The sequence below is a fragment of the Glycine soja genome, chromosome 10, assembly GCF_004193775.1.
Source record: "Glycine soja cultivar W05 chromosome 10, ASM419377v2, whole genome shotgun sequence".
NCBI classification, from domain to species: domain Eukaryota; kingdom Viridiplantae; phylum Streptophyta; class Magnoliopsida; order Fabales; family Fabaceae; genus Glycine; species Glycine soja.
Window position 1 is genome coordinate 43,135,843 of NC_041011.1, and position 21,076 is coordinate 43,156,918.

General features: G+C 32.7%; 3 protein-coding genes across 5 annotated transcripts; 2 read left to right on the plus strand and 1 right to left on the minus strand.

Annotated features, from left to right (window-relative positions):
* The first annotated feature begins 219 nt into the window (after positions 1-219).
* LOC114371783 (epsin-3-like) lies at positions 220-2,384 on the plus strand. The gene is made up of 4 exons (XM_028329123.1): positions 220-395; positions 593-715; positions 857-1,018; positions 1,615-2,384. Exons 1-4 carry the CDS (start codon positions 289-291, stop codon positions 2,204-2,206), a joined length of 984 nt encoding a protein of 327 aa, XP_028184924.1. The 5' UTR covers positions 220-288; the 3' UTR covers positions 2,207-2,384.
* A 2,957-nt stretch (positions 2,385-5,341) lies between these two features.
* On the plus strand, positions 5,342-14,814 carry LOC114372283 (COP1-interacting protein 7-like). Its single transcript, XM_028329770.1, has 14 exons — positions 5,342-5,611; positions 5,715-5,823; positions 5,912-6,094; positions 6,452-6,572; positions 6,655-6,694; positions 6,832-6,884; positions 6,960-7,015; positions 7,639-7,791; positions 7,918-8,114; positions 9,131-10,656; positions 11,065-12,018; positions 12,820-13,222; positions 14,267-14,332; positions 14,465-14,814. The coding sequence occupies exons 2-14, from the start codon at positions 5,765-5,767 to the stop codon at positions 14,533-14,535; spliced, it is 3,882 nt and encodes a 1,293-aa protein (XP_028185571.1). The 5' UTR covers positions 5,342-5,611; positions 5,715-5,764; the 3' UTR covers positions 14,536-14,814.
* A 1,843-nt stretch (positions 14,815-16,657) lies between these two features.
* Positions 16,658-19,291, minus strand: LOC114370710 (putative protein phosphatase 2C-like protein 44). Of its 3 annotated transcripts, XM_028328102.1 has the most exons (6): positions 19,213-19,291; positions 18,879-18,945; positions 18,406-18,690; positions 17,736-17,994; positions 17,273-17,394; positions 16,658-17,133 (listed from the first exon to the last, which is right to left on the minus strand). In XM_028328102.1, the coding sequence occupies exons 2-6, from the start codon at positions 18,906-18,908 to the stop codon at positions 16,996-16,998; spliced, it is 834 nt and encodes a 277-aa protein (XP_028183903.1). In that variant the 5' UTR covers positions 18,909-18,945; positions 19,213-19,291; the 3' UTR covers positions 16,658-16,995. The 3 variants fall into 3 exon arrangements, with proteins under 3 accessions (XP_028183903.1, XP_028183902.1, XP_028183904.1); XM_028328101.1 differs by lacking the exon at positions 19,213-19,291 and having other exon boundaries at positions 18,879-19,201; XM_028328103.1 differs by lacking the exon at positions 19,213-19,291 and having other exon boundaries at positions 17,273-17,382; positions 18,879-19,200.
* Positions 19,292-21,076: the final 1,785 nt, after the last annotated feature.

A 21,076-nucleotide genomic window follows, 5' to 3' on the forward strand; every position in this document is an offset into this window, starting at 1 on the left:
TATCCGGTCAACTTTCTATTATTAATATTGGCCCATTCTCTTTTTTCTCGTTTCCTCTCCTCTTTTTTTCTTTCACCAATGAGCATTTTTCCTGCATTGTCTGAGCTATAATTTAGGCTATCCATGAATTAATGTTCTTATAGCCAGCAATTAATTCACTTCCATGGTTTATCCTCTTTTATTCGCCATTGAGAGTATGATATTTTATTAACCAAAAGGATATAGTTCATTTGTTAAGAGAACTATATTCACAAACAATTACCACTTGAAAGTTTGATCTAAGTAGTAATGGGTAGCTTATTCCTAGGACAAATAAAAAAGCAGACATCAACTTTCCTACAAGAAAAGTTCAAATCTGCTAGGATGACGTTTACTGATGTTACTGAAGCAGAAATGTAAGTGCTTGCGTGTATGTGTATAAACAAAGTAATGTACAATTTATTGATAATATTGTATATGTTGTACTCACCCAAATTACTAGTAATTAAATAAATTTAACTCTTATATGGTTAATTCATATTCATGGTTTTTGAAAGACTAGGCAGCTATGGGATTAATTAAGGGGCATTAACATATAATACTATGTCATTAGGCTGGCTGAGGAAGCAACAAATAAGGATGATTGCAGCCCTGATGCCAAAACTATGACTAGAATTGCCGAGGCATCATTTGACATAGATGAATATTGGAGGATTGTTGATGTTCTTCACAGAAGGTATGCTTATTCATTGGCACCCTATTTGCCTAAATTTTTAAGCTAGCGTTATTATATATTTCAAGTTATAGATGTGCCATTCCTCTAGCTAGAGTTTATATCCTTTGGTTGTTTACCAGTACTATATCATTTAAAGTGCAGGTTGTATAACATTGATTGGGATCAATGGAGGCAATCTTACAAAGCACTAGTTCTTCTGGAATTCTTGTTGACCCATGGTCCTCGAGAGTTTGCTCCAGAATTTCAATGTGATGCAGAAGTTATTGAAGAACTAGGAATTTTTACTCATATTGATGAAAAAGGGTAAACTTTAAATCAAAAGCCATTAGTTTGTGGTAAATCACATTCAATATGGTAAAATAATTTGTTTATTTTTGTTTAAAAAAGTTTATTTTACAACAGAGGTTAAAAGTTGAGAGATAATGAAAATGCATATTAGGGTGGAAACTGAAAGACAAGAAGAGTTACAAAAATGTCAAGGTGTTAGGTAGAAAAATGGCCATGTAAGGTTTTAAATGTCTGTAGGGAAAATATTTTAATATTCTTCAATATTGATATTGATTTAATGATGCTTATATTTCAAACTAATCTAACCACATAGAAGAGAAGAGAGGTAACAGTTCTGATGCTTATATTCTTCTTATGTGTGTAGTTGGATTTTTTTTTCCAAAGCCAAAGTCAAAATTCATTAATCAAGAAAAGTCCAGCACAAGTTGTGTCCGAGCATCAATATAAAGCAGAAAATGATGCTGCATAGTTATCGTTTATGAGTAGTTGGATTACCTTGCCATGAAATAATAAATTGAAAACATTGGAGCTAGTTGATTTTCATATATTTCTTTACAGTATAATTTAAATTTCTTATAAGTCATGATTTCGATTTTCATTATTTATTTCAGGTTTAACTGGGGGTCAAGAATGCTAAAACTGTCAGAGCAAATACTCAAGCTTTTACAGGATGAAGAAGCTCTCATAGAAGCACGTTTGAAGGCTCTCAAAATAACAAATGAAATACAAGGCTTTGGAAGTTCATTCAACTCTCCAACTTCATCATCATCATCATCATCATCACCTTGGTCTTTATCATCTGAAGCGTCACAAGGATCTTCATCTTTCTATTCATTTTCCACCACAAGTACCCCTGCTTACACATTTGATTCCAATGATCAGCTAAACAAACACCACTCACCAACCTCCATAGCAAATGATGGTAATATTAATATAGTCCTCCCACCAAAGAATATTAATGTGACCAAAAACCATGTTTGGAAGCGTTTTGCAGGTGAAGAGAATAACATTTTGATTGATTCTGATGAGGATGAAGACATGGAAAAACCAAAAGGGCTTCTAAGTGAAATTTGCTCAAAGATTATTGGTGGTAGTCCCATAAAAGGAGATAATCGTGAAAATATTGAATTTAGATGCCTATCTGATGTTGGGAGCAAGGTGACCCAAAAGAAATTAGATCGCCGATATTCAATTTGGTTTTAAAGGGAGAGAATGTAATGGCAGGAGGGAAAAGCTAGGCCATATGCATGAGTAACATGTTAAGGGAAGCATTAATAATGACTCCAGAAATTTTCATATTAATTTGTAAGATGTTTTGTCTATTGAATGAGAAGTACAAAATGTGATACTTTTCTCTTCTTCTTGATGCTAAGTATCTACCATTCATGTATTGTGAAAATGAAACATATATATCAACTTCTATTGTTCTTTCTAAAAGAAATGTGAATTATATCATACAATAGTAGTCCATATCAATTGCTATAGCGGATAATCCTCAAATGGAATTGAATCACATACTTTTATTCCTTTAAAATTTTCTCATTTATTTTTATTATTAAAAATTAGTCTCAAATATAAAATAAAGGATTAATTATATTTTTTATTTTTGAATTTTTTTAAGTTTTTACTTTTAATTCCTCAACAAAATTTTGATTGGTGTTACTCCCCAAATTTCTTGTCATTAAATAACACCAATAAATGATGATGTAGAGATAATTTTCTTACGGGTTCATTTTCTTGCGGTCAAAATGTTATTCAAGGACTAAAATTAAAAACTTAAAAAACTTTAGGAAAAAATTAAAATTAAGTTTAAAATATAGAAGAGAATAAAAATGAACAAAACAACAACTACTGTTCACTTAAGTGATAATTTGTAGGTGCCATCAGTAGATACTCATACCCTTACTTATAATATAGATAACTGATAATAGATTGATATCTCACAGTAGCTACGCGCTGCATTATTAGATTAACCCAATTTTGGACTAACCAAGATGATCTTTGAAAATACATCCTTCAGAAAATTCCAAGAAATACCAAATGCTTTGAGGCTGCCTGGACAATTCTAAAGATTCACAAAACACTTTTGACTCTTACAAGACATAACTCGTAAGTTCGGCGCCCAACACAATATTGTCTAATAAGATTATTGGGCCCTTCACAAATGCATATTGATAGGGACAAATGTAAACGTGCACATGAGAGGTTGCAATCTGTTGACCGCAACCTTAAAAATCAGTACTAGTATACAGGACTAGGAATAATAAACTAATTAAGGTACAACTTCCTTTCTTACTTATATTTTTTTTTTCTTTTTATAAGAAATTTTTTAATTTTTAGATTATTAATTATTTTTTCTCATATACCTTTACTTAATTTTTCTCTATTCAAACAGTAATAAGATAAGGATAATTTTAAAATTTTAATATAAATAATTGACAAATTTTAACCTGATTAACTAAACTAAATATTTTTCTTAAGAAATGTGAATTAATTAAAAAAATCTTATAATTAAAGGAAAAAAAAGTATTTTTTTAGAAGAAATTAAGGTACCACTACTACTTGCTAACTTTTATTTTTAGAACATTGTTTAAGGAATTAATTTTTTTTAATTTCTTACTCAATGTTTTAGAATACTAGTTAGATTTTTCTTAAAAATAAAATAAAATAATGTATTAAAGTTTTCACGTCTACCTCCAACTCAGCAAATATAAAAGGCAGATGAGCGACCATCATTTAATCACCCACTTATTACGAACCCAAACACTTAATTTGGTCCAATGTCGGAGTAATGCCATCCACTAATGTCGATCTACATGTCTCACTGATTAAATCAAGTTTACAGTTGTATTTTTATTTATATACTCCAGTATAATTGAATTTTCTATTCAATAAGTGTCCATTCATATGTAAAACTTGAAATGGCTTTGTTTTTTAACAATAGCCGGGGGTAATAAGATTTGACAGTGATTTTGTTGTAATTTTTTGGTTTTTGCATTTAAATATATTTTTTTCTGTTTACTTTTCTTAGAAACTTGAGCGCATCAAATAAATTAGTATTCAGAAAAGTTGTTATTTTTTTTTGGGAGAAACACGTTTAGCAAGTAGGGGAAGCAAGTTTGGAATGCTTATTTTTTAAATCCCTGAAAAATATTTTTAAAAAATACCTTTAAATATTATAGAAAAGTTGTGGTACATTTTTAAATTTATAATATGGCTTTGTTGGTAAGAGTAGTATAAACAAGTTATACACACCAAAAAATTACAGACTAGAATTTTATTGATGAGTTACCATGTCCTGTGATGTGGAGATACAAGATCTCACAAGCATGCATATGTTTGAGCACAAGTTTGTCGGGTTCGAAGACATTGTTATTTTACAATATAACGCGTAGTCAATTATTTACGTTACGTTCATGGTAGAGGTAGTCCATGTATCTAAATATTATATTAATTTTCAGGCAGTTTGATATAAAAACCAAATGTGTGTGTATATATATATATATATATATATATATATATATATATATAAGAAACAGATGAGCAAAAGGCAGCATAATTATGTCTTTAGAAAAGGCTGTGGGAAGCAACTAGGCAGAAGCATAGAAATATTATATGGAAAAATAAATAAATGTGCTATATGTTGTTCATGAATATATTCCTCTTCATTTTCAATGATTGAGGGGTTTGGTGGTGATCACGATGGTTCGTTTCTTCATCATAACTTAAGAATATAGATTCCTCCTCATCGTCTCTTCTAAAAGATCTCTAGGAAAAAAGTGTTCATAATGCAATTGACACCTCGTGGGGTATTTTGACTTTTCAATTAGCTTCAAAATGTGTTGATAATGCATAATTGTAATGTCCTTTGTAAATTGTAATGTCCTTAACCAAGAATTAGAAGACATCATGAAAAATTATTATAAAAAAGTGGATGATTATCTGCAATTTCTTGCTGATACTAAGTATTGCTAAGTCCATTCAAAATTCTGGGTTTTTTTTAAGTTAAAGATTTTTTTTTGAAAGGGTTAAAGAATGATTTGATTACTATTAAATGGTAAATTAAATTAACCGAGCAAATCCAATAAATAAACCAAGATCTGGATTGCAAAAACAATTTTTTTTTCTCTTTCTAATTTAAAATTGAAACTTTTTTTTAAGGAAAATGATTATTAATCTTTGATAATGAAGGCACGGTTGAAACTGGTAGCCAACTTGGCACTCACCAAACAGGGCAGAGTGGATAATTAAAAAAGGAAGGGGTAGAGTGGTAATTTCAGGTCAACCCTGAGATTGCTACAAATAGAGCTCTGTCTGTCTGACGCTGTCACTGTCACACTTCGGCGCATCCAATAGTTTCTGTCAATTTTCTGAATTTCCCGTTTTGCCCTCAACAGTTTCCCTTATTTCCAGCACGTTAGAAAATTGGCCACCCTGGTTGGGGTTGGAATAGGTATCCAAGGAGGAAGAACAACAAAGAATTGAAAGAAACAATCTTTGGATACTTTATCTCTTTCACACTCTCCAATCTCCATTCACCACTTCCCTTTCTATTTTTATTCCTTCTTCTGAGTCCTGAAGCAAAAGGGTTTTTTTTAATATAGAAAAGTTTGTCTTTTTTTCACTGAACCCGTTTTGGGTCTCTGATTGATTTTTTTTTTTTTACACCCTTTGTGATTTGCAAACTGTTTTTTTTTTTGTGAGAACCCAGTTTCTAGATTATTGGTCTCATCTTCTCTGGTTGCTATTTTTGACAAAACAATGAACACTTCAACAAGGTTGGATTCAGCTGTGTTTCAGCTCACACCCACTAGAACAAGGTGATAGATAATCCTTTTATGTGAATGCTCATTGAAAACATTTACATGTTGTTTATATAGCCTGACATGTGGTTGTTCTTTAAATCAGGTTTGACTTAATTATAACTGTGAATGGAAAGAAGGAGAAGATTGCCTCAGGCTTGCTCAACCCTTTTCTTTCTCACTTGAAGGCTGCTCAGAATCAGATGGACAAGGGTGGTTATTCAATTGTTCTTGAGCCGCCCGAGGGTAACACTGATACCTCATGGTTTACCAAGGGAACTGTTGAAAGGTTTGACTTTTTAGTTTTTTTGGTTTATTGTTTGGTTCTCCAGAGATTGAAAGTAGAATCCATTTACGCATGCTTCTTTGAGAATTATCATTGGTAGTATTGTATTGTATTGTATCCAGTGCTCAGCATGGTTCTTTACTGCCATTTTGAAAGTCAAGTCCCACTTCTTGTTGCTGTTATATTGAGACCAAAATTCTTGTATATCTCTTTTGTTTTACTCTTTCTAAGGCAAAGGAAAGTGCTGGGGAAATGGCAGTGAAAAATGCTTTGAAATTTAACATATATATGATGGCCTTGTAACTGTAAGGTTAGAGACTTGAAGTTAGCCTGCTGGACTAATTTTCTCTGCTTCTGTAGGTTTGTTCGTTTTGTGAGCACTCCTGAGATCTTGGAACGTGTGTATACTACAGAATCAGAAATCTTACAGATTGAAGAGGCAATTGCAATTCAAGGAAATAGTTCTTTAGGTTTTAGCACTGTATGTAAATATCTAGCACTACACTATATGATTCATTCCCTGACACTTAAAAGTCTGTTTCATTAGTCGAGTATTTGTACAGGTGGAAGAAAATCAAGTAAAACATGTTGAAAGCACTGAAGGTACTTCTGAAAGCCCAAGTACAATTGTTGCAAGTTGTCACTGTGTACAACTAACTACTGAACTAATATAAATGTATTCAAAGCCCTGTTAAGTTTTATAATTGTTTACAACTAACCAAACTTGTTGCTTTGCGCAGGCAGGAAGACTCGGGAGGATACTAATGAGGAGAGAGCAATTGTACTTTACAAGGTTAGGGTCTTTAACAATTAATACCCTATTATTGATTTTATTATTTTATAATCAATCTGTATGGTTATGTGCCAGCCTGATGCACAGCCACCTCAAGCAAATGGAAGCACCACATTGGAAGGAAGCTCAAAGTAAATTCTGTCTTTTTATTTTCACTCTTTTATGACCATCTCTCAGAGTAAAAAATTGTAATGTTTAAGTAAGTTGTTTATGATTAAATAATAAAATTCATCAAGTGTCCATTCCAGACCTTGCATGTTTTAAATTCTATCAGCTAATTTTCTTCCTAGAATATGCTTGTAGTATATAAAACAGAGATGTCAACATGGAAGGCTGCCATTACGTTGGAGTTACTTCAAAAAAATCAATTAAAATTCGATCAAGTTACTTTTAATTTAAACATCCCTGTTAGGTGAATCTTGTATAAGCTTGACTGTAACTTGATAGTTGATACTTCCCTCTTGAGCATAATTAGTTATCCACCAGTATTGAAAGCAGCATGTTGCAAAACTATGAATTTTATTTATTTATTATTATTGAACAGGTATACAAATGGAGATGGTTTTTAATGCATTTATGATAGCTTAAGCATTTTGGATAACTGTTTCTACATTGTTATCAATTTTTAATCAACGCCCAGTTGGATTGAGTTTGAGCTGCTTGCATATAAATATGATGAAGTTTATTTATTGAGTTTCTTTGTACTATGTGAAACAGATTGTTAACTCATATTCACTTCTACATGTTCTATTAGAGTTCATCTTCTGAAAGTCCTAGAGACACGTAAGTCAGCATTGCAGAAAGAGCAAGGCATGGCATTTGCTCGTGCTGTTGCTGCTGGTTTTGACATTGACTATATACCGCCTTTGATGTCATTTGCTGAATGCTTTGGTGCATCTCGCATGAAGTAAGAATTTTTTTTTTTTCATAGACCATTATGACCTTGGATATTTGTTGGTGAAGTGTTGGGTTCCTCACCCATCAACCTATGGCCTGGACAATCTTGCTTATGCTATTTTTTGTTACATGTCAGGGATGCATGCACAAAATTCAGGGATCTTTGGAGAAGAAAACATGAAACTGGACAATGGCTTGAAATTGAAGCTGCTGAAACGATGTCCAATCGCTCTGACTTTTCTCCGTTAAATGTTTCTGGCATTATACTTCCCAGTATGGCCTCTGCATCCCATACTGAATTGGACTCTGAGAGTAATGGGAAAGCAAGTTCAGGTACCCAGCATTTCCAGCATATTGTGAAATTGTGAATTTATGGATTGTTCATGACTTAATTTATTTACATTTTTAATAACTCATACATGCACATACACAAACATATACATGTTTGAACCAAACCTGCTATTCACAATTTTCTTTTTTCCTTTTTTTTTATTAATACAATAATAAACTGTTACTTCAAATAGTGTAGAGGCCTGTTGGCTGAAATTGATCTATCTGAATGGCTTATGTTGATTAGCCTTCTATCTGTGTTTGCTTTCCCCACCCTTTTTTTATTTTCTTGGTTTCTGATGTGGGAAAGCAAGGGTGATTTTCAAGTCATGGGATAGATTTTAATGAGGGATCATCATGAGCTGGGTTGGGTCAGTTTTTGGGTAAAATGAAATTGAACTGATTAAGTTTAGCTGGGTTAAGTCAGGCTAGTAAGGAAAACTTTTCTGTCAGCCCAACCCAACCTGGTTAGAGCTGGGTTGGTTCAAGTTGAATGATCAGATTTACTTTTAAAGAAATTAAAATTATTGGATTGGTCCATATTTAATGTGGTTAAAGTAAAAGGAAAATTCTATAGCCAAACAAATTGATATGGGATGAACCAAAATCAAAGATAGGAAATTTGGTTATTCTGCAAAACGGTTTTTATTTTAGTAGCTTCTTTTTCTTTATGAAGTTGATTTACAACATAAATAAAAAGTTTATGCATGATGTTTGTCTAGAAGGGAAGAGAATTGCTGTTTTAGAACTGTGGTATATAGATTTTGGTGTCAAGCAATGTTAGTTGTTGCCTTGATAAAAATGAACTGCAACGCATGTTATTAGTTTTGAAAGGCACCAGACAAATATGCATATTCAAATTGTTGAGCCACGGTATCTGATTTATATCTTTCTTTTCTTGTGGGAAGATGAAGGTTTGATTCCTCTACTGAGATTTTTAAATGGTGATCCACGGTACCATGTTTGGCTTTTTCCTTAATTAGAAATATGTCTTGAGATTCTTGTTTACAAATTTTCAGATGTGCCTCCAATGGACCGCCAACCATCTGTAGGCAACCATGATAATATTCAAGGTCAATTTCCACACCATATGTTCCCTCCTTGGCCTGTTCATTCTCCCCCAGGTTCTGTTCCAGTCTTTTCACCATATCCAGTGCAAGGCATTCCCTACTATCCAGCATATCCAGGAAACAGTCCATTTATGCAGCCAAATTATTCTCCTATGGAGGACCCCAGACTAACTGCTGGTCAAAATAACGGGCGCAGAAGGCATTCCATGGATAGTAGACACAGCAATACTGAACCAGAAACGCAGGATGAAGTGGATATGGAGAGGGAAGGCTTGCATACTGGAGATCAAAGGAAGAAGGATAGGCGATCAGCTAGACAGAAATCTGGCATGGTGGTCATTCGGAACATCAATTACATAACAAAGGCAGAAAATTCTGGCAGTGGATCATATTCAGATTCTGCCTCAGAAACTGATGAAGATAATAAGGAATCTGTGAAGACCTCTAAGAGAAGGGAACCCGGAAAAGAATCTTTGAAGAAATTGGATTCATCTGATATGGAAGAAACCGAGCATGGGAAGGATGCTGATGGAGGCCACTGGCAAGCATTCCAAAATTGTTTACTAAGAGATGTTGATGAAGATAGACATGCCATTGACAAAGACCAATTTGATCAGGAAAAGGTGCATGACGTGAGAAGAAAAAAACATATTGCAATCAATGATCCTTTAGTTTTTAATGACCGGGAAATGCATGAAGTCCAAGGAAGTTCTGCTATAGATATGCATAGCATTAGCAAAGGATTGACTCACATGCCTAAGACATCCAATGATGATTTATTGTTATCTGCAAGTGCAGGACAGTCTGGTGATGGTTGGTCTGGAGATGATGTACAATCTTTAGAAGCAAATGGAAAAAGGGGTGGTTATAGGAGGGCTGCCCGTGATGATTTCATCATTTCCAAGCAAGAAAATCAATTTGGCAATGCTTACCCTTCCTCAGATATTGAAACTTCACTAGGTTATTCAAACAATAAACTAGAAAGGAAGTTGTTTCATGATATGAATGATGATTCCTACATATTGGAGCATAGATCAATGGAAGTCAATGATGCAGGAAATGTTGAGAGAAATGCTATTGACATGGACTCTGAGATCCCAATGGTGCAGCGATCTTCAGATGAGATAAACTGTATCAATTATGAGCCAGATGAATTGAGCATGTTGCCTGAACGAGGAGCTGAAAGTGCATCAATGAGTTATGACCCTGCTTTAGACTATGAAATGCAGGCCCAGGCTGGTGGTACTTTACAAAATAAGAACAAAGAGGTAGTGACTGACACCAAACCAGGATCTAAGAGGTTGGATAAGGAGGCAAAATCAAAACTTACCCCAAATAATTCTGATAAAAGAAAGACTGGTGGGCCGATAAGGAGAGGGAAGACTTCTAAACCTAATGCTTTGGATGAAGCACGAGCACGTGCTGAGAGCTTACGGAACTACAAAGCGGATCTCCAGAAAATGAAGAAAGAGAAGGTACTCACTTCTATTTCATAGCTCCCAGCCTTCCTTCTCACTTACATGTTTCTATTTCATAATTAGCTTAAAATGGATGTGAAACATTTAATCAAGACCAGTGACCCTATATAAAGGACCTTTACATAGTTTAGTACATTTACATCTAGATTAATTGGAAGGTTATGTTGTTAGGGCCATTAATCTGTGGCAAACATCTAGCGAGACTGAGCATAAGAGATGAGAAAAATAAATCTTAGTTATACAACCGTACGTTAATGGTTAATATTTAAAATGGTCCATCATCCATTTTAAATATATGATTCAGATTTGCTCTTCTCATGCTCTCATCTATCAGACTATCACCTTATATGCTTCACATTCATCTGTTATTCAACATTGTTTATTTCCTCTAATTATAATAATTAGGAAGAGGAAGAGATGAAACGCCTAGAAGCCTTAAAGATGGAGAGGCAAAAGAGGATTGCTGCCAAGAGTAGCTCAATCACTGCACAGTCGCCATCACAGCTATCCAAGAAACAACTTCCAACAAAACTTTCACCAAACTCTCGTAAAGGGTCAAAATTTAGTGATTCAGAGCCAGGAGCATCCTCGCCCCTTCAAAGATTCCCCGTCAGAACTGCATCTGTTGGATCTAATGATTCTTTGAAAGCCTCAAAAACCAGCAGATTGATTTCCGGAAGCCACTTGGATAGTAACAAATTAAGTCGATCAGTGTCTTCGTTGCCTGAGTCTAAGATAGAGAAGGATGATAGCACAACTGATACTAAGGCATCAATGGCAAGGATTAGAAGATTGTCAGAACCTAAAATGAGTAACACTCGTCAGACTTCCTCAGTTAAACCACATGGCACTGGAACAATATCAAAGACTAAAGCAGCTGATGCACCTGAGAGCAAAAAGATTTCTGCTATTGTAAGCCATGATAAAAGCAAGACAGCAGCCCTCCCAGAACTGAAAATCAGAACATCCAAAGCAAGTGACGTTCCTCAGAACAGAACAGCGGTCAAAGAGAAGGCACATAAGTTGAATGATGACAAGTCTTCCATGAATTCACGAGGTACCATGCCGAAGAAAAAGGAAATTGGTACTTCATCCAATGATGATGGAGATGATAATCCTGTAGTTGAGAAGACTGTTGTGATGCTTGAGTGCGAGAAACCTTATGTTCCTCCTATTCATGGTTCTGAAGAAAATTTTGATATACCAAAGAAACAATATGATAATGATGAAGTGACGGAAAAAACAGAAACAACATCCAATTATGCTGCTATTCGTGCTCCTGTTTCACCGTTTAGCATGGATATAACAGATAAAGAAACCTCAGAGAACCAATCACACCTGCAACCCATATCTACCGAGGTATGTATTTCATAACTTATAGTAGCTTTGATGATAGTTTAAATACCTTTCTTGTAAATGCATCAAATATTTTTCATGAACATTATAATGATTATGAGAACAAATGTTCTGCTGCTGACAGCACATTCTCTTTCAAATAAATTACAGTAAATATGGATACTTTTCCTGCCATCTATATTCCTTCAATGTTATGTATCATGTAAGACTTGAAAACTGAACCTTGTATGTTATGTTTCCTATAAGCTATGTTTCACTAAGCGCAAGGATGTACTTCCAATTCGATGTGCTTATTGCAAATTGTGGAAATAGCTTTATAGTACCAAAATTTGGTCCACAGTGTGTGGATGGCCTAGTTGCATGAGGTTCCCACCATTGTTGGATGTCGGTTCTGGGAAGGGTTGTTTGTCCAACCATACTTGTAGTGTGTTTGTTAATGTTTCCACTCATGCAACCCATAGTTCACATCACAGATTAGCATCCTTACTTCTGCACCAAGATTCATCATCTGGTCCTACCATGTACTTTCTAGTGTTAATTTTTTATTTTCCACACATTCTATTTATACAATTAAGATAGATTATGTCTGGAAAATAAGTCTGTTCAATTCTACGATAATTAGTAATTTTCTGATAACTGATTTTTAAATTTCAGCAATTATGTGTTATTTTAAACCTTTAACTGTATGAGCAAGAAATTTTAATTTGATTTTGGATGTCTTCATATATTTTTTCAAATTCTCAATGGATGGGATACCTTCTTAGTGCTTCTGCTATTTTTTAATATAATATCATCCAAAATCAGGTCAAAATGGATAATATAGAGAAAGAAACTTCAAAATCATCCAGTCTTTGTATTGCTGGGGAAACATATCATGCCCCATATGCTCGAGTTTCTTCTATGGAAGATCCTAGTACCAGAAATAGTGAGTATGGTAAAGCAGCCCCCTCAAGTTTAGAGACTGCAGCAATTGGTGTGGAGACTGTTAAAGTACATGTGTCTAACATCGGGAACTCAACACTTGAGAAGATTCCTGAAGCAATTGAGAAGCCCCAGGTAAAGGAATCATCATCCAAAGGGTTTAGACGACTGCTTAAGTTTGGGAAAAAGAGTCATAGCTCAGCTGCTGAACGCCACACGGAATCAGATAATGTAAGCATTGACGATGAGGCAGATGAGGTTGGAACCAACAGTTCTTCTAACGAAGGTAATATGCTCATCATAGGCATCAGCATAATAAATTAGTATCCAGATATTACTACTTCCCTGGAAAACTTTCTGATATATGCTATACTACCACTTCTAGGGCCCCAAGTTTAGTTATCATAGTGTTGAATGCTGATACTATTATCTACCAAATACACAGCTCTCACATTTTCTGAAGGACAAACCTGTGATTGCAAGGGCTGAGGTCTATCCCATTATGTTAAAGCTGACCATACTAAATGAGTTTGGGGGCAACCCTGCACAAACCTCAACACTGTTGGACTCTAAAAATAAACACACTAAATTCTGAGTGATAATGGCCAGATTTGAATACAAACCCTAGGTTTTCCCTTGACAAGGAGTTTCCTCCTTCAAAACACATGGAATAACAAACGAGCACCTTAATTCCCTTTTACAAGACTGCAACACAAGTTATATATCATTATAACTATTACATCATAACTATAACAGCTTAATCCAGAATTAATATAAAAATGATAGCCTAGTAACTTCCTAATACATAATTGATTAATTATAACTGCCTAAATCATATTTCCTCTCACTGCATAATGATCTTGTGTCGAGTGTCCACTTCAGTTGCTTGCATCCCAATATTCAGAAATGAAATTGATTTCTCAAGAACCTTAACTAACCTGGATCCTCATATTCAGGAATGACTTTAGTTTCACTAAAAATGCAAATTGTACATTAGAGTTTAGAGTATATTGAGCATGTATAACTGTAATTAAAAAATGTCAAATTGTCAATAGCCTATATCATTCATTGATTTACTTGTAACTGATGGCTGGCTAAAATGTATTTTGCTATACTATATAACCTGTGCTTTAGAACAGCTAGATCTTGTTGAATTTTTCATATACACTCGTTTGTTCGTTTTTGTAATTGCCTTTGTTGTTATTAGTCTGAAGAAGTTCACAAATTCAATTTTATTTGACATATATATATATATATATATATATATATATATATATATATATATATATATACACTTAAACTGATGACCATATGTCCTTGTCATCTTCAGTTCATACTTTAAAGAACTTGATATCTCAAGATGAAACTCCCACTGCCAGCACAACTCAACAAAAGTGTAAGCACTCACTGCATCCTAAATTTTCTTAAGTGCACTTGAATCAACTCTTCATTTATCCGTACCTTCTTTGCTACATAACCATCTAGATTCCTTTTTCTGAATATGGGCTTGGCAAACATTTTTGTGCAGCTTCTAGATCTTTCTCCTTGTTATCACCATTTCGAGGCAAGAACAGCGAAAAAAAGATAATGATGGCTTGATAGAGTGGATGCTGTTATTGATAAGATTGATGCAGTGACAAGCTAGATCTTTTCATTTTTTTCAGGTGTCATGAGTTATTGTCTAGCTAGAAAAGAAGACTGAGTAATGTGTTGCTATGTGAAATTGGTCTTTTTGTATATTTATGTTTTGATGTGCATATGCCCAAGTGATTTGTATATTTTACTCGTACCTGATTTCATTTCACATTATATATCTCTGGATTGAGGATGTTTTCCATTCGGCATTATATATCTGACAAAATTTGCACATAAAAAAAATGTGTCCGAAAATTTGAGCGATGTATTATATCTCACAAATTTATATTTTTAATAAATTTTAACTAATAATAATGTATGCAGAGGAGTGTTAAAAGATAACCCCCTTTTTTTTATTTACTCACAATATTGAGTTTTCTCCTTTATAGCTTTGGTTGGGTACTGATAAAAATAAAAATAAAAAAGCTTTGGTTGGTTCACCAATTTTAATAAATTATCCGGTTGGAATTTACTTGTAATCTTCAAAAACAAAAATAGTTCTCTACTTGCACTTTCCAGTTAAAAAGATACTAAGATAGACATGATTGGACAAGCAACCTTAAGGAAATTTATGTCACTTGAAATCTTGAATTAAGGTTGAGATTTGCCGAGTAAATCCCGTGGACTAAGAAGATTGTATGTAATAGATTACTCTTCCGTTTTAAAATAAGTTTTATCCTGAGAGTTGTTTTACAGATCAAGAAAAGTGTTAATTTTACAAAATTATTCTTATTAGAGTTGTTTCACATAGATTAAGAAAAGTGTTAATTTTATAAAATTATTCTTATTAAATAGATGAAAGATAATGTATTAATATTGGATTTTAAAACTAAAGAAACATTTATTAGATGTATTAGTAAAAAATATCAATTAATTGTTACATTGAAAATTCAATTGTAGCACTTATTTTATTTTGAAACATTTTATTTTCTCAAATATGATATTTTATCATAAACCATTTATATTTGTGACAATTTTGGTTGTTGTTATGCGCATTCAGTACAATTGCAGGTACACAAGCAAAATGACAAAATTTCATTTTTGTCCTTTCATAAAATTGATATGAAAGACTTACAGATTGATTATCTGTGTTGAGCTTACGGATTTGTCAATCCGTATCAGTTTTGGGTGTATAAGCAATTGTGCTGGATATATGTAGTAAGAGTCTTAAATTTTTTAATGTTTTTTTTAATTAATTCTAGAAGTCTAGAACACTTATTTCATAAAAAAAAAATGTATTGAGACGAGCCATATTCAATATGGGTTAGCACAGGCTAATTTGGAAGCCTACCCACAAGATTTACTCACAGGTTGAACACATTCATCTTTCTATAAACAAACTCAATCCATTGTAACGTCATACGGCTAATTAGCTTCTTTTTGTGCTTTAAGTTTTTATTTTTGTACATTTGAGGTTTCAAACTCAAATTAAGGAAGGATAATAACCACTAAACTGATTATAAACGAAACTTCAAGGGGTCAACCTGTGTTTTGATATAATTGAAACTATAAATATGAACACATAATCGAGACAAAATGTTAAATGTAATAGTTTCAATGTTGAAGGCAAAATATTTATTTTTTTCATTTTTAATGGTGGAAAGGAAAAACTTATGCAAATAGTTCAAAAACGAGTAATACATAAACTACGTCAACATTGTTGTGAGAACAACAAAAGAAAGAAGAAACACAACAATATAGTGTAATAAAAGTGTAAATAAGATACTACTGAAATCCTTATATTGATTTGTTCATAATAGAGACAATGATTGCATTAAAGGGGATCTAGTTCACTTAGTTAAAGAATGTAGGTGAGTTATTATAAACTCTTTTGATATTGAGTTTGATTTCTATAGATAAAAAAATACAAACAATGATTGTCGAAAGTCCCATCCTTCAATGTGAATCCAAGAGATTTTTCAACAAATGTGTTCACACAAATATTAGAAGTATGATTGTTCATTCCGATGCATAAAACACACGAGTAACAAAATTGTTACTTATGTGTTTTATGCATTAGAAAGATGGAAAGCACATTGATAACAGCTACGCAAACTTCAGCTAAAAATATGGAAGTCACAATATATCAATTATTTTTATAAAAAAAGATTTTGTTAATCATAATTTAATTGTGTATAATCACTTCAGAAAACCTAAGCAACGGAGTGAGGGAGGAAAGGTTTTGACCTTGTGTCCATTTAAAAATATTCCATGAGATCTATCTTCTGTTCTAAAAATGAAGTCAAGTGAGACGTATAATGATGTAGCTGGACCATGAAAAAAGTCTGATGACTATGACCAATAGTGGTCGAATAAGGGTCAATGCTATATGGAGCTTTCGTACACAAAATTTTCAATGCATTTACCGCATTCTATAAGGAAACATCTTTAACTGCCATCATTAGGATTGCATATGGTAAGGTGTCAGTCAAAGCGAATGATTAAGCATGAGATGCTGCTTTTGCTCATCCTAATTAGAGCTTCCTTTGCCAAGCATTCAGCTGCTTCTTGTGGATCCTCTATGTGACTTATCAGATTCACAGCCTCTTGGTTTTTCATCACCTACACATATATGGAGATTCACTTGCTATTAGTTTTTTTTTCTTATTCCTATGAAATTACTATAGTTGAGTACTTTTATGTGAAAATCTCACACTCAATTTAATTGAAGGTATATGTAATAGTTCATATTGCAGCTTACCTCCCATATGCCATTGCTTGCTAATATCAAAAACTCAGTATCAGAATCAATCCTTTCACTTCTAACGGAAAGATCAGAGCCTCTAGAATGCTTTGCCCCTGCTGCATTTCCTGATTGACATGCTAGCATGGGTCCATTGTGAGCACATGTATAGTATACATTATGAGATGTATGAATCAAAAAGATGTGCCACTTACTGATGAACAGAAATAAACTATGATATAACATATATTTGGTTTCTTTTCATTATCAGTTAATGTCACTCTGACAGAATATCATTGGAGTAGGAATTGTTTGGGATCTCAGTGGGATTTATAAACAGGAATGGTTAAGCATTTGTGTGACAAAATATATATTAATTTCTTAAGACAATGGAATAGTGAATGAGTATGTAATTGCTTCCATCCTTGACAAAGTGAAAAAGCATTCTCATAATGACAAAAAGATCTTTAGTATTATATACCTGCGAAGAATCTGCGAGACCAATGTATTTTCGCTGATTGTAGGTATGTGCCAGTTGTCTGATGAGCTATGCCATCTCTGCAGACAACAATTCTGTAATCTCCCATGTTGGCTACCACAAGTTTTTCTCCATCGATCAACATAACAGATGCTGAACCCATTCTGCATGTCTCCTCTAATTTGTGTTGCTCTCGGATCATTGCTCTTACACCAAGGTAAGCTCTCTTCAGAGCTTCCTTGCTTTTTCTCCTTATATGAGTCTGACATACATATAATAAACATTAGAAGCACAGAAGAGACCAGAAATAGGGGGAAAGGGGAGTTTATGAATAAAGCAGCTCAATCTTGACCTCTCTTTGACAATACATGTCAAGGTTATGTGAGGGAATAATAGGAGAAAATTTCATAACCCATTATTGAACATAGTCATCTTGCCATATATTACATGTTTTTCTTCATTCCCATGTTACTTTTCCTTCTTCAAATTTCTACCAAAATGGATTGTGTAAGAAAATTTCAAGACAAAATAACCAATATTTAGATGAATTAATTGGTTTAGCAGAAGCTAGTTTGTTAACTAATCAAAGTACTTTTACTCAAAATGCTCAAATTTGGGGCAAAAATGTAAAGTATATATATATATATATAGGTGAAAGGAACTGATAGATAACCTCTTGAAGCATCTTGTCAAAGAAATAAGACTGCATGTACTTGGTAACTTTGTCTCCAATTAGTGCGTCAAAGATTCCAAAATACCACAATTCTGTTTGATCCATTTCCTCTCTCTGTGCCACAACTGAATCAAAATCAGAGTCATCAGAACCATCTCTGGCCATATTACTCTCCACCACTTGATAACCATATGTCATTGGCCTCATCCATGAAGGCTTTTTTGCCTGCTTGTATTTTCTTTTTCTGCCTTCATGTCCTAGCAGAAACCGTTTAAGCCGGAACGCCTGTTCAACTCAATAGATAGATTAGCTCTTACTGTAAATTACCAATTTCAGCTATGATATAGCATATAGCAACATCAAGGGAAAGCAAAAAAAAAAAAAAAAAAAACATTAAAATGCCATGCTTCAAATGGTATGCAGAGAAGCTTAATGTAACAGGGAAGTGAGGAAAGAAAAGAACATCGACTTACCTTGCGTTTGAGATTAAGATAGAATCCCATGTTTTCCCCTATTGTTTCATCAGACTTTACAGAAAATCTGAGCACATGCAAATGGCGACAAGAAAAGTTAGCAAATCAAGTTTTTTCCAGATAGAAAATAAGATGGACCTTAATTCATGTTAATATGTATTCAATTCAATATAGGTAGTGAGTAACAAATGGGATTGACATTTTCTTCCCTCCATGGCACTGACTACAAAGTGTTTATCATGGCTTAGCAATGAAACTGGGCTAGTTTTTAAAATTGAAAAGGTGTGTTTTCTTTCCTTTGACTATAGAAGGAAAGAAAAGAAAATACCCCTACCGTATAGTGAATGAAATGAAACACAAGTTCGTGACTCTCGAGTCATTGATGAATTCTAGAGCTGCTTAAATGAGAAAATTAATTAGCTTTGATTGTAAGTTATGAATAAAGTTTGAATAAGACGTAAGTCAAGGATGTCAATCTTTACTTTTTTAACTAATAAAAATTGAAATTTAAATGTATACTATTTAATTGGGTGGAGTTGCCAAATATTCTTGCCAGTGACCACTCAGAATTTTTAGTTATTTTTCCCGTGTTGTAAGTGGGTAACCGTAGGTAGCATTAAATATCAAGAGGTGTCTCGGTTGACTTCTTCAAATTTCATGTGTATCCGTTTCTATATTTCCAAAAAAAAAGGTGTATCCGTTTCTATAAATAAATGTTTAATTTTATATGATTAAAATTTATAATAAATGAATATTTTTATTATATAAATTATATTGTAATTAAAATTATAATAAATAAATATTTTTGTATATATAAATTACATTTTCAATTTATAATAAATAATTAAAAAATTATAACAAAAGCATTTGACCATGATTAAAATATCTCCACAATCTGCAACAAGGTAAACTCCCCTTAACAAGGCAAAGGACGGAAAAAAATTCTTGTAGAAATGACACATGGCACATCAATATGCATTTAGGTTGCTTAATGTTCATGAAGGTGCTTCTAAGTTCTAAATCCTGAATGTGAGTTGGTTTCATTATTCAATGTTAGTTTGGTATCGTTAGAATTGTTTACTTAATTGAGTTGCTTCCATGTATTGCATTGCATGTACCTTTCCGGAAGATATGAAACTCGGTGCAAGTGATACTTTTTTATTTATTTACATTTTATGTATATAGAACGGCAGTTTTATTTAAAACATTTTTTTTTCTAAAACCATTATATATGAATAGAATCATTATTAAGATAAAATAGGAAATGGGTCTTGCTGAGTTGGTTTTACAATACATGAGTATTCTAAATCCATTAGATTGTGTTTATCAATAAATTATTTATTTGAGTGAAATTAGAATTCATTTAAGCCTTGTAGATAAAAAAAATTAGTCTCAAACTGAGAGTAATCGTTAACAAAACTAATTAATATTTCGCATCATTATCATGCTTAAAAAAAATTGTTTTTAAAATTCAAACAATGAAAAGTCTTCATAGTAGTACAAATTTAATTGAAATAGTAGTAATTAAATATACTTTTAATATTATACAGTAATATTAAATAACAAATTGATATAATAATATAAGAAAATTAAGTAAATTTATAATTTAATATATAATTAAAATTTGTAATAAATAACTAGTTTTAATATATAAATTATATTTTAAATTTATGATAAATAATTTATGTTATGATATAATGTTATCTTTAATTATTGATAATATTTAAAAAAATATACACATTTAAGTTAGAACTAAATGTGTTAAAAATGATAAATTAGAAGAAATAAGAATTTATTAGGAATATATTTGAATTTAAAGATAAAATATATTTAACATTAGTCATTGGTTTTTGATACTTTGTTACAACTTATTAAACCACCAAAATTTAAAAGCATATTCTAAATGCATGTTAGTGTTTAGTTTGTCATTCCAAAGGATTGATGGTGTAAGTCTCTAAAACTCAGACCGGAGGACACTCCTAATCTCCAGAATAAAATAAAATAAAAAAATTGATTGTAAATGTGAAAAGATAAGAAATTGGAAGCTTGAAAAAAAAACGTCTTACAAATATATAACAGAATCTTTTTGTTTAATTGATTTGTAGGTTTTTTAAAACGATAAACTAACCAATTTCCGACTGCTCAATCTAATCTACCATTCGAGTTAGATCAATCTATGCATTTGATGGAGATTACAA

Coding starts and splice junctions, on each gene's coding strand:
- LOC114371783 (XM_028329123.1), top strand. CDS start 289: ATGGGTAGCTTATTCCTAGGACAAATAAAAAAGCAGACATCAACTTTC. Junction 716..856: donor GTTGATGTTCTTCACAGAAG/GTATGCTTATTC, acceptor TTTAAAGTGCAG/GTTGTATAACATTGATTGGG. Junction 1,019..1,614: donor ACTCATATTGATGAAAAAGG/GTAAACTTTAAA, acceptor TATTTATTTCAG/GTTTAACTGGGGGTCAAGAA.
- LOC114372283 (XM_028329770.1), top strand. CDS start 5,765: ATGAACACTTCAACAAGGTTGGATTCAGCTGTGTTTCAGCTCACACCC. Junction 10,657..11,064: donor AGAAAATGAAGAAAGAGAAG/GTACTCACTTCT, acceptor TATAATAATTAG/GAAGAGGAAGAGATGAAACG. Junction 13,223..14,266: donor CAACAGTTCTTCTAACGAAG/GTAATATGCTCA, acceptor TGTCATCTTCAG/TTCATACTTTAAAGAACTTG.
- LOC114370710 (XM_028328102.1), bottom strand. CDS start 18,908: ATGGGATTCTATCTTAATCTCAAACGCAAG. Junction 18,691..18,878: donor ATCTTAATCTCAAACGCAAG/GTAAGTCGATGT, acceptor TGAGTTGAACAG/GCGTTCCGGCTTAAACGGTT. Junction 17,134..17,272: donor CAAGCAATGGCATATGGGAG/GTAAGCTGCAAT, acceptor ATATATGTGTAG/GTGATGAAAAACCAAGAGGC.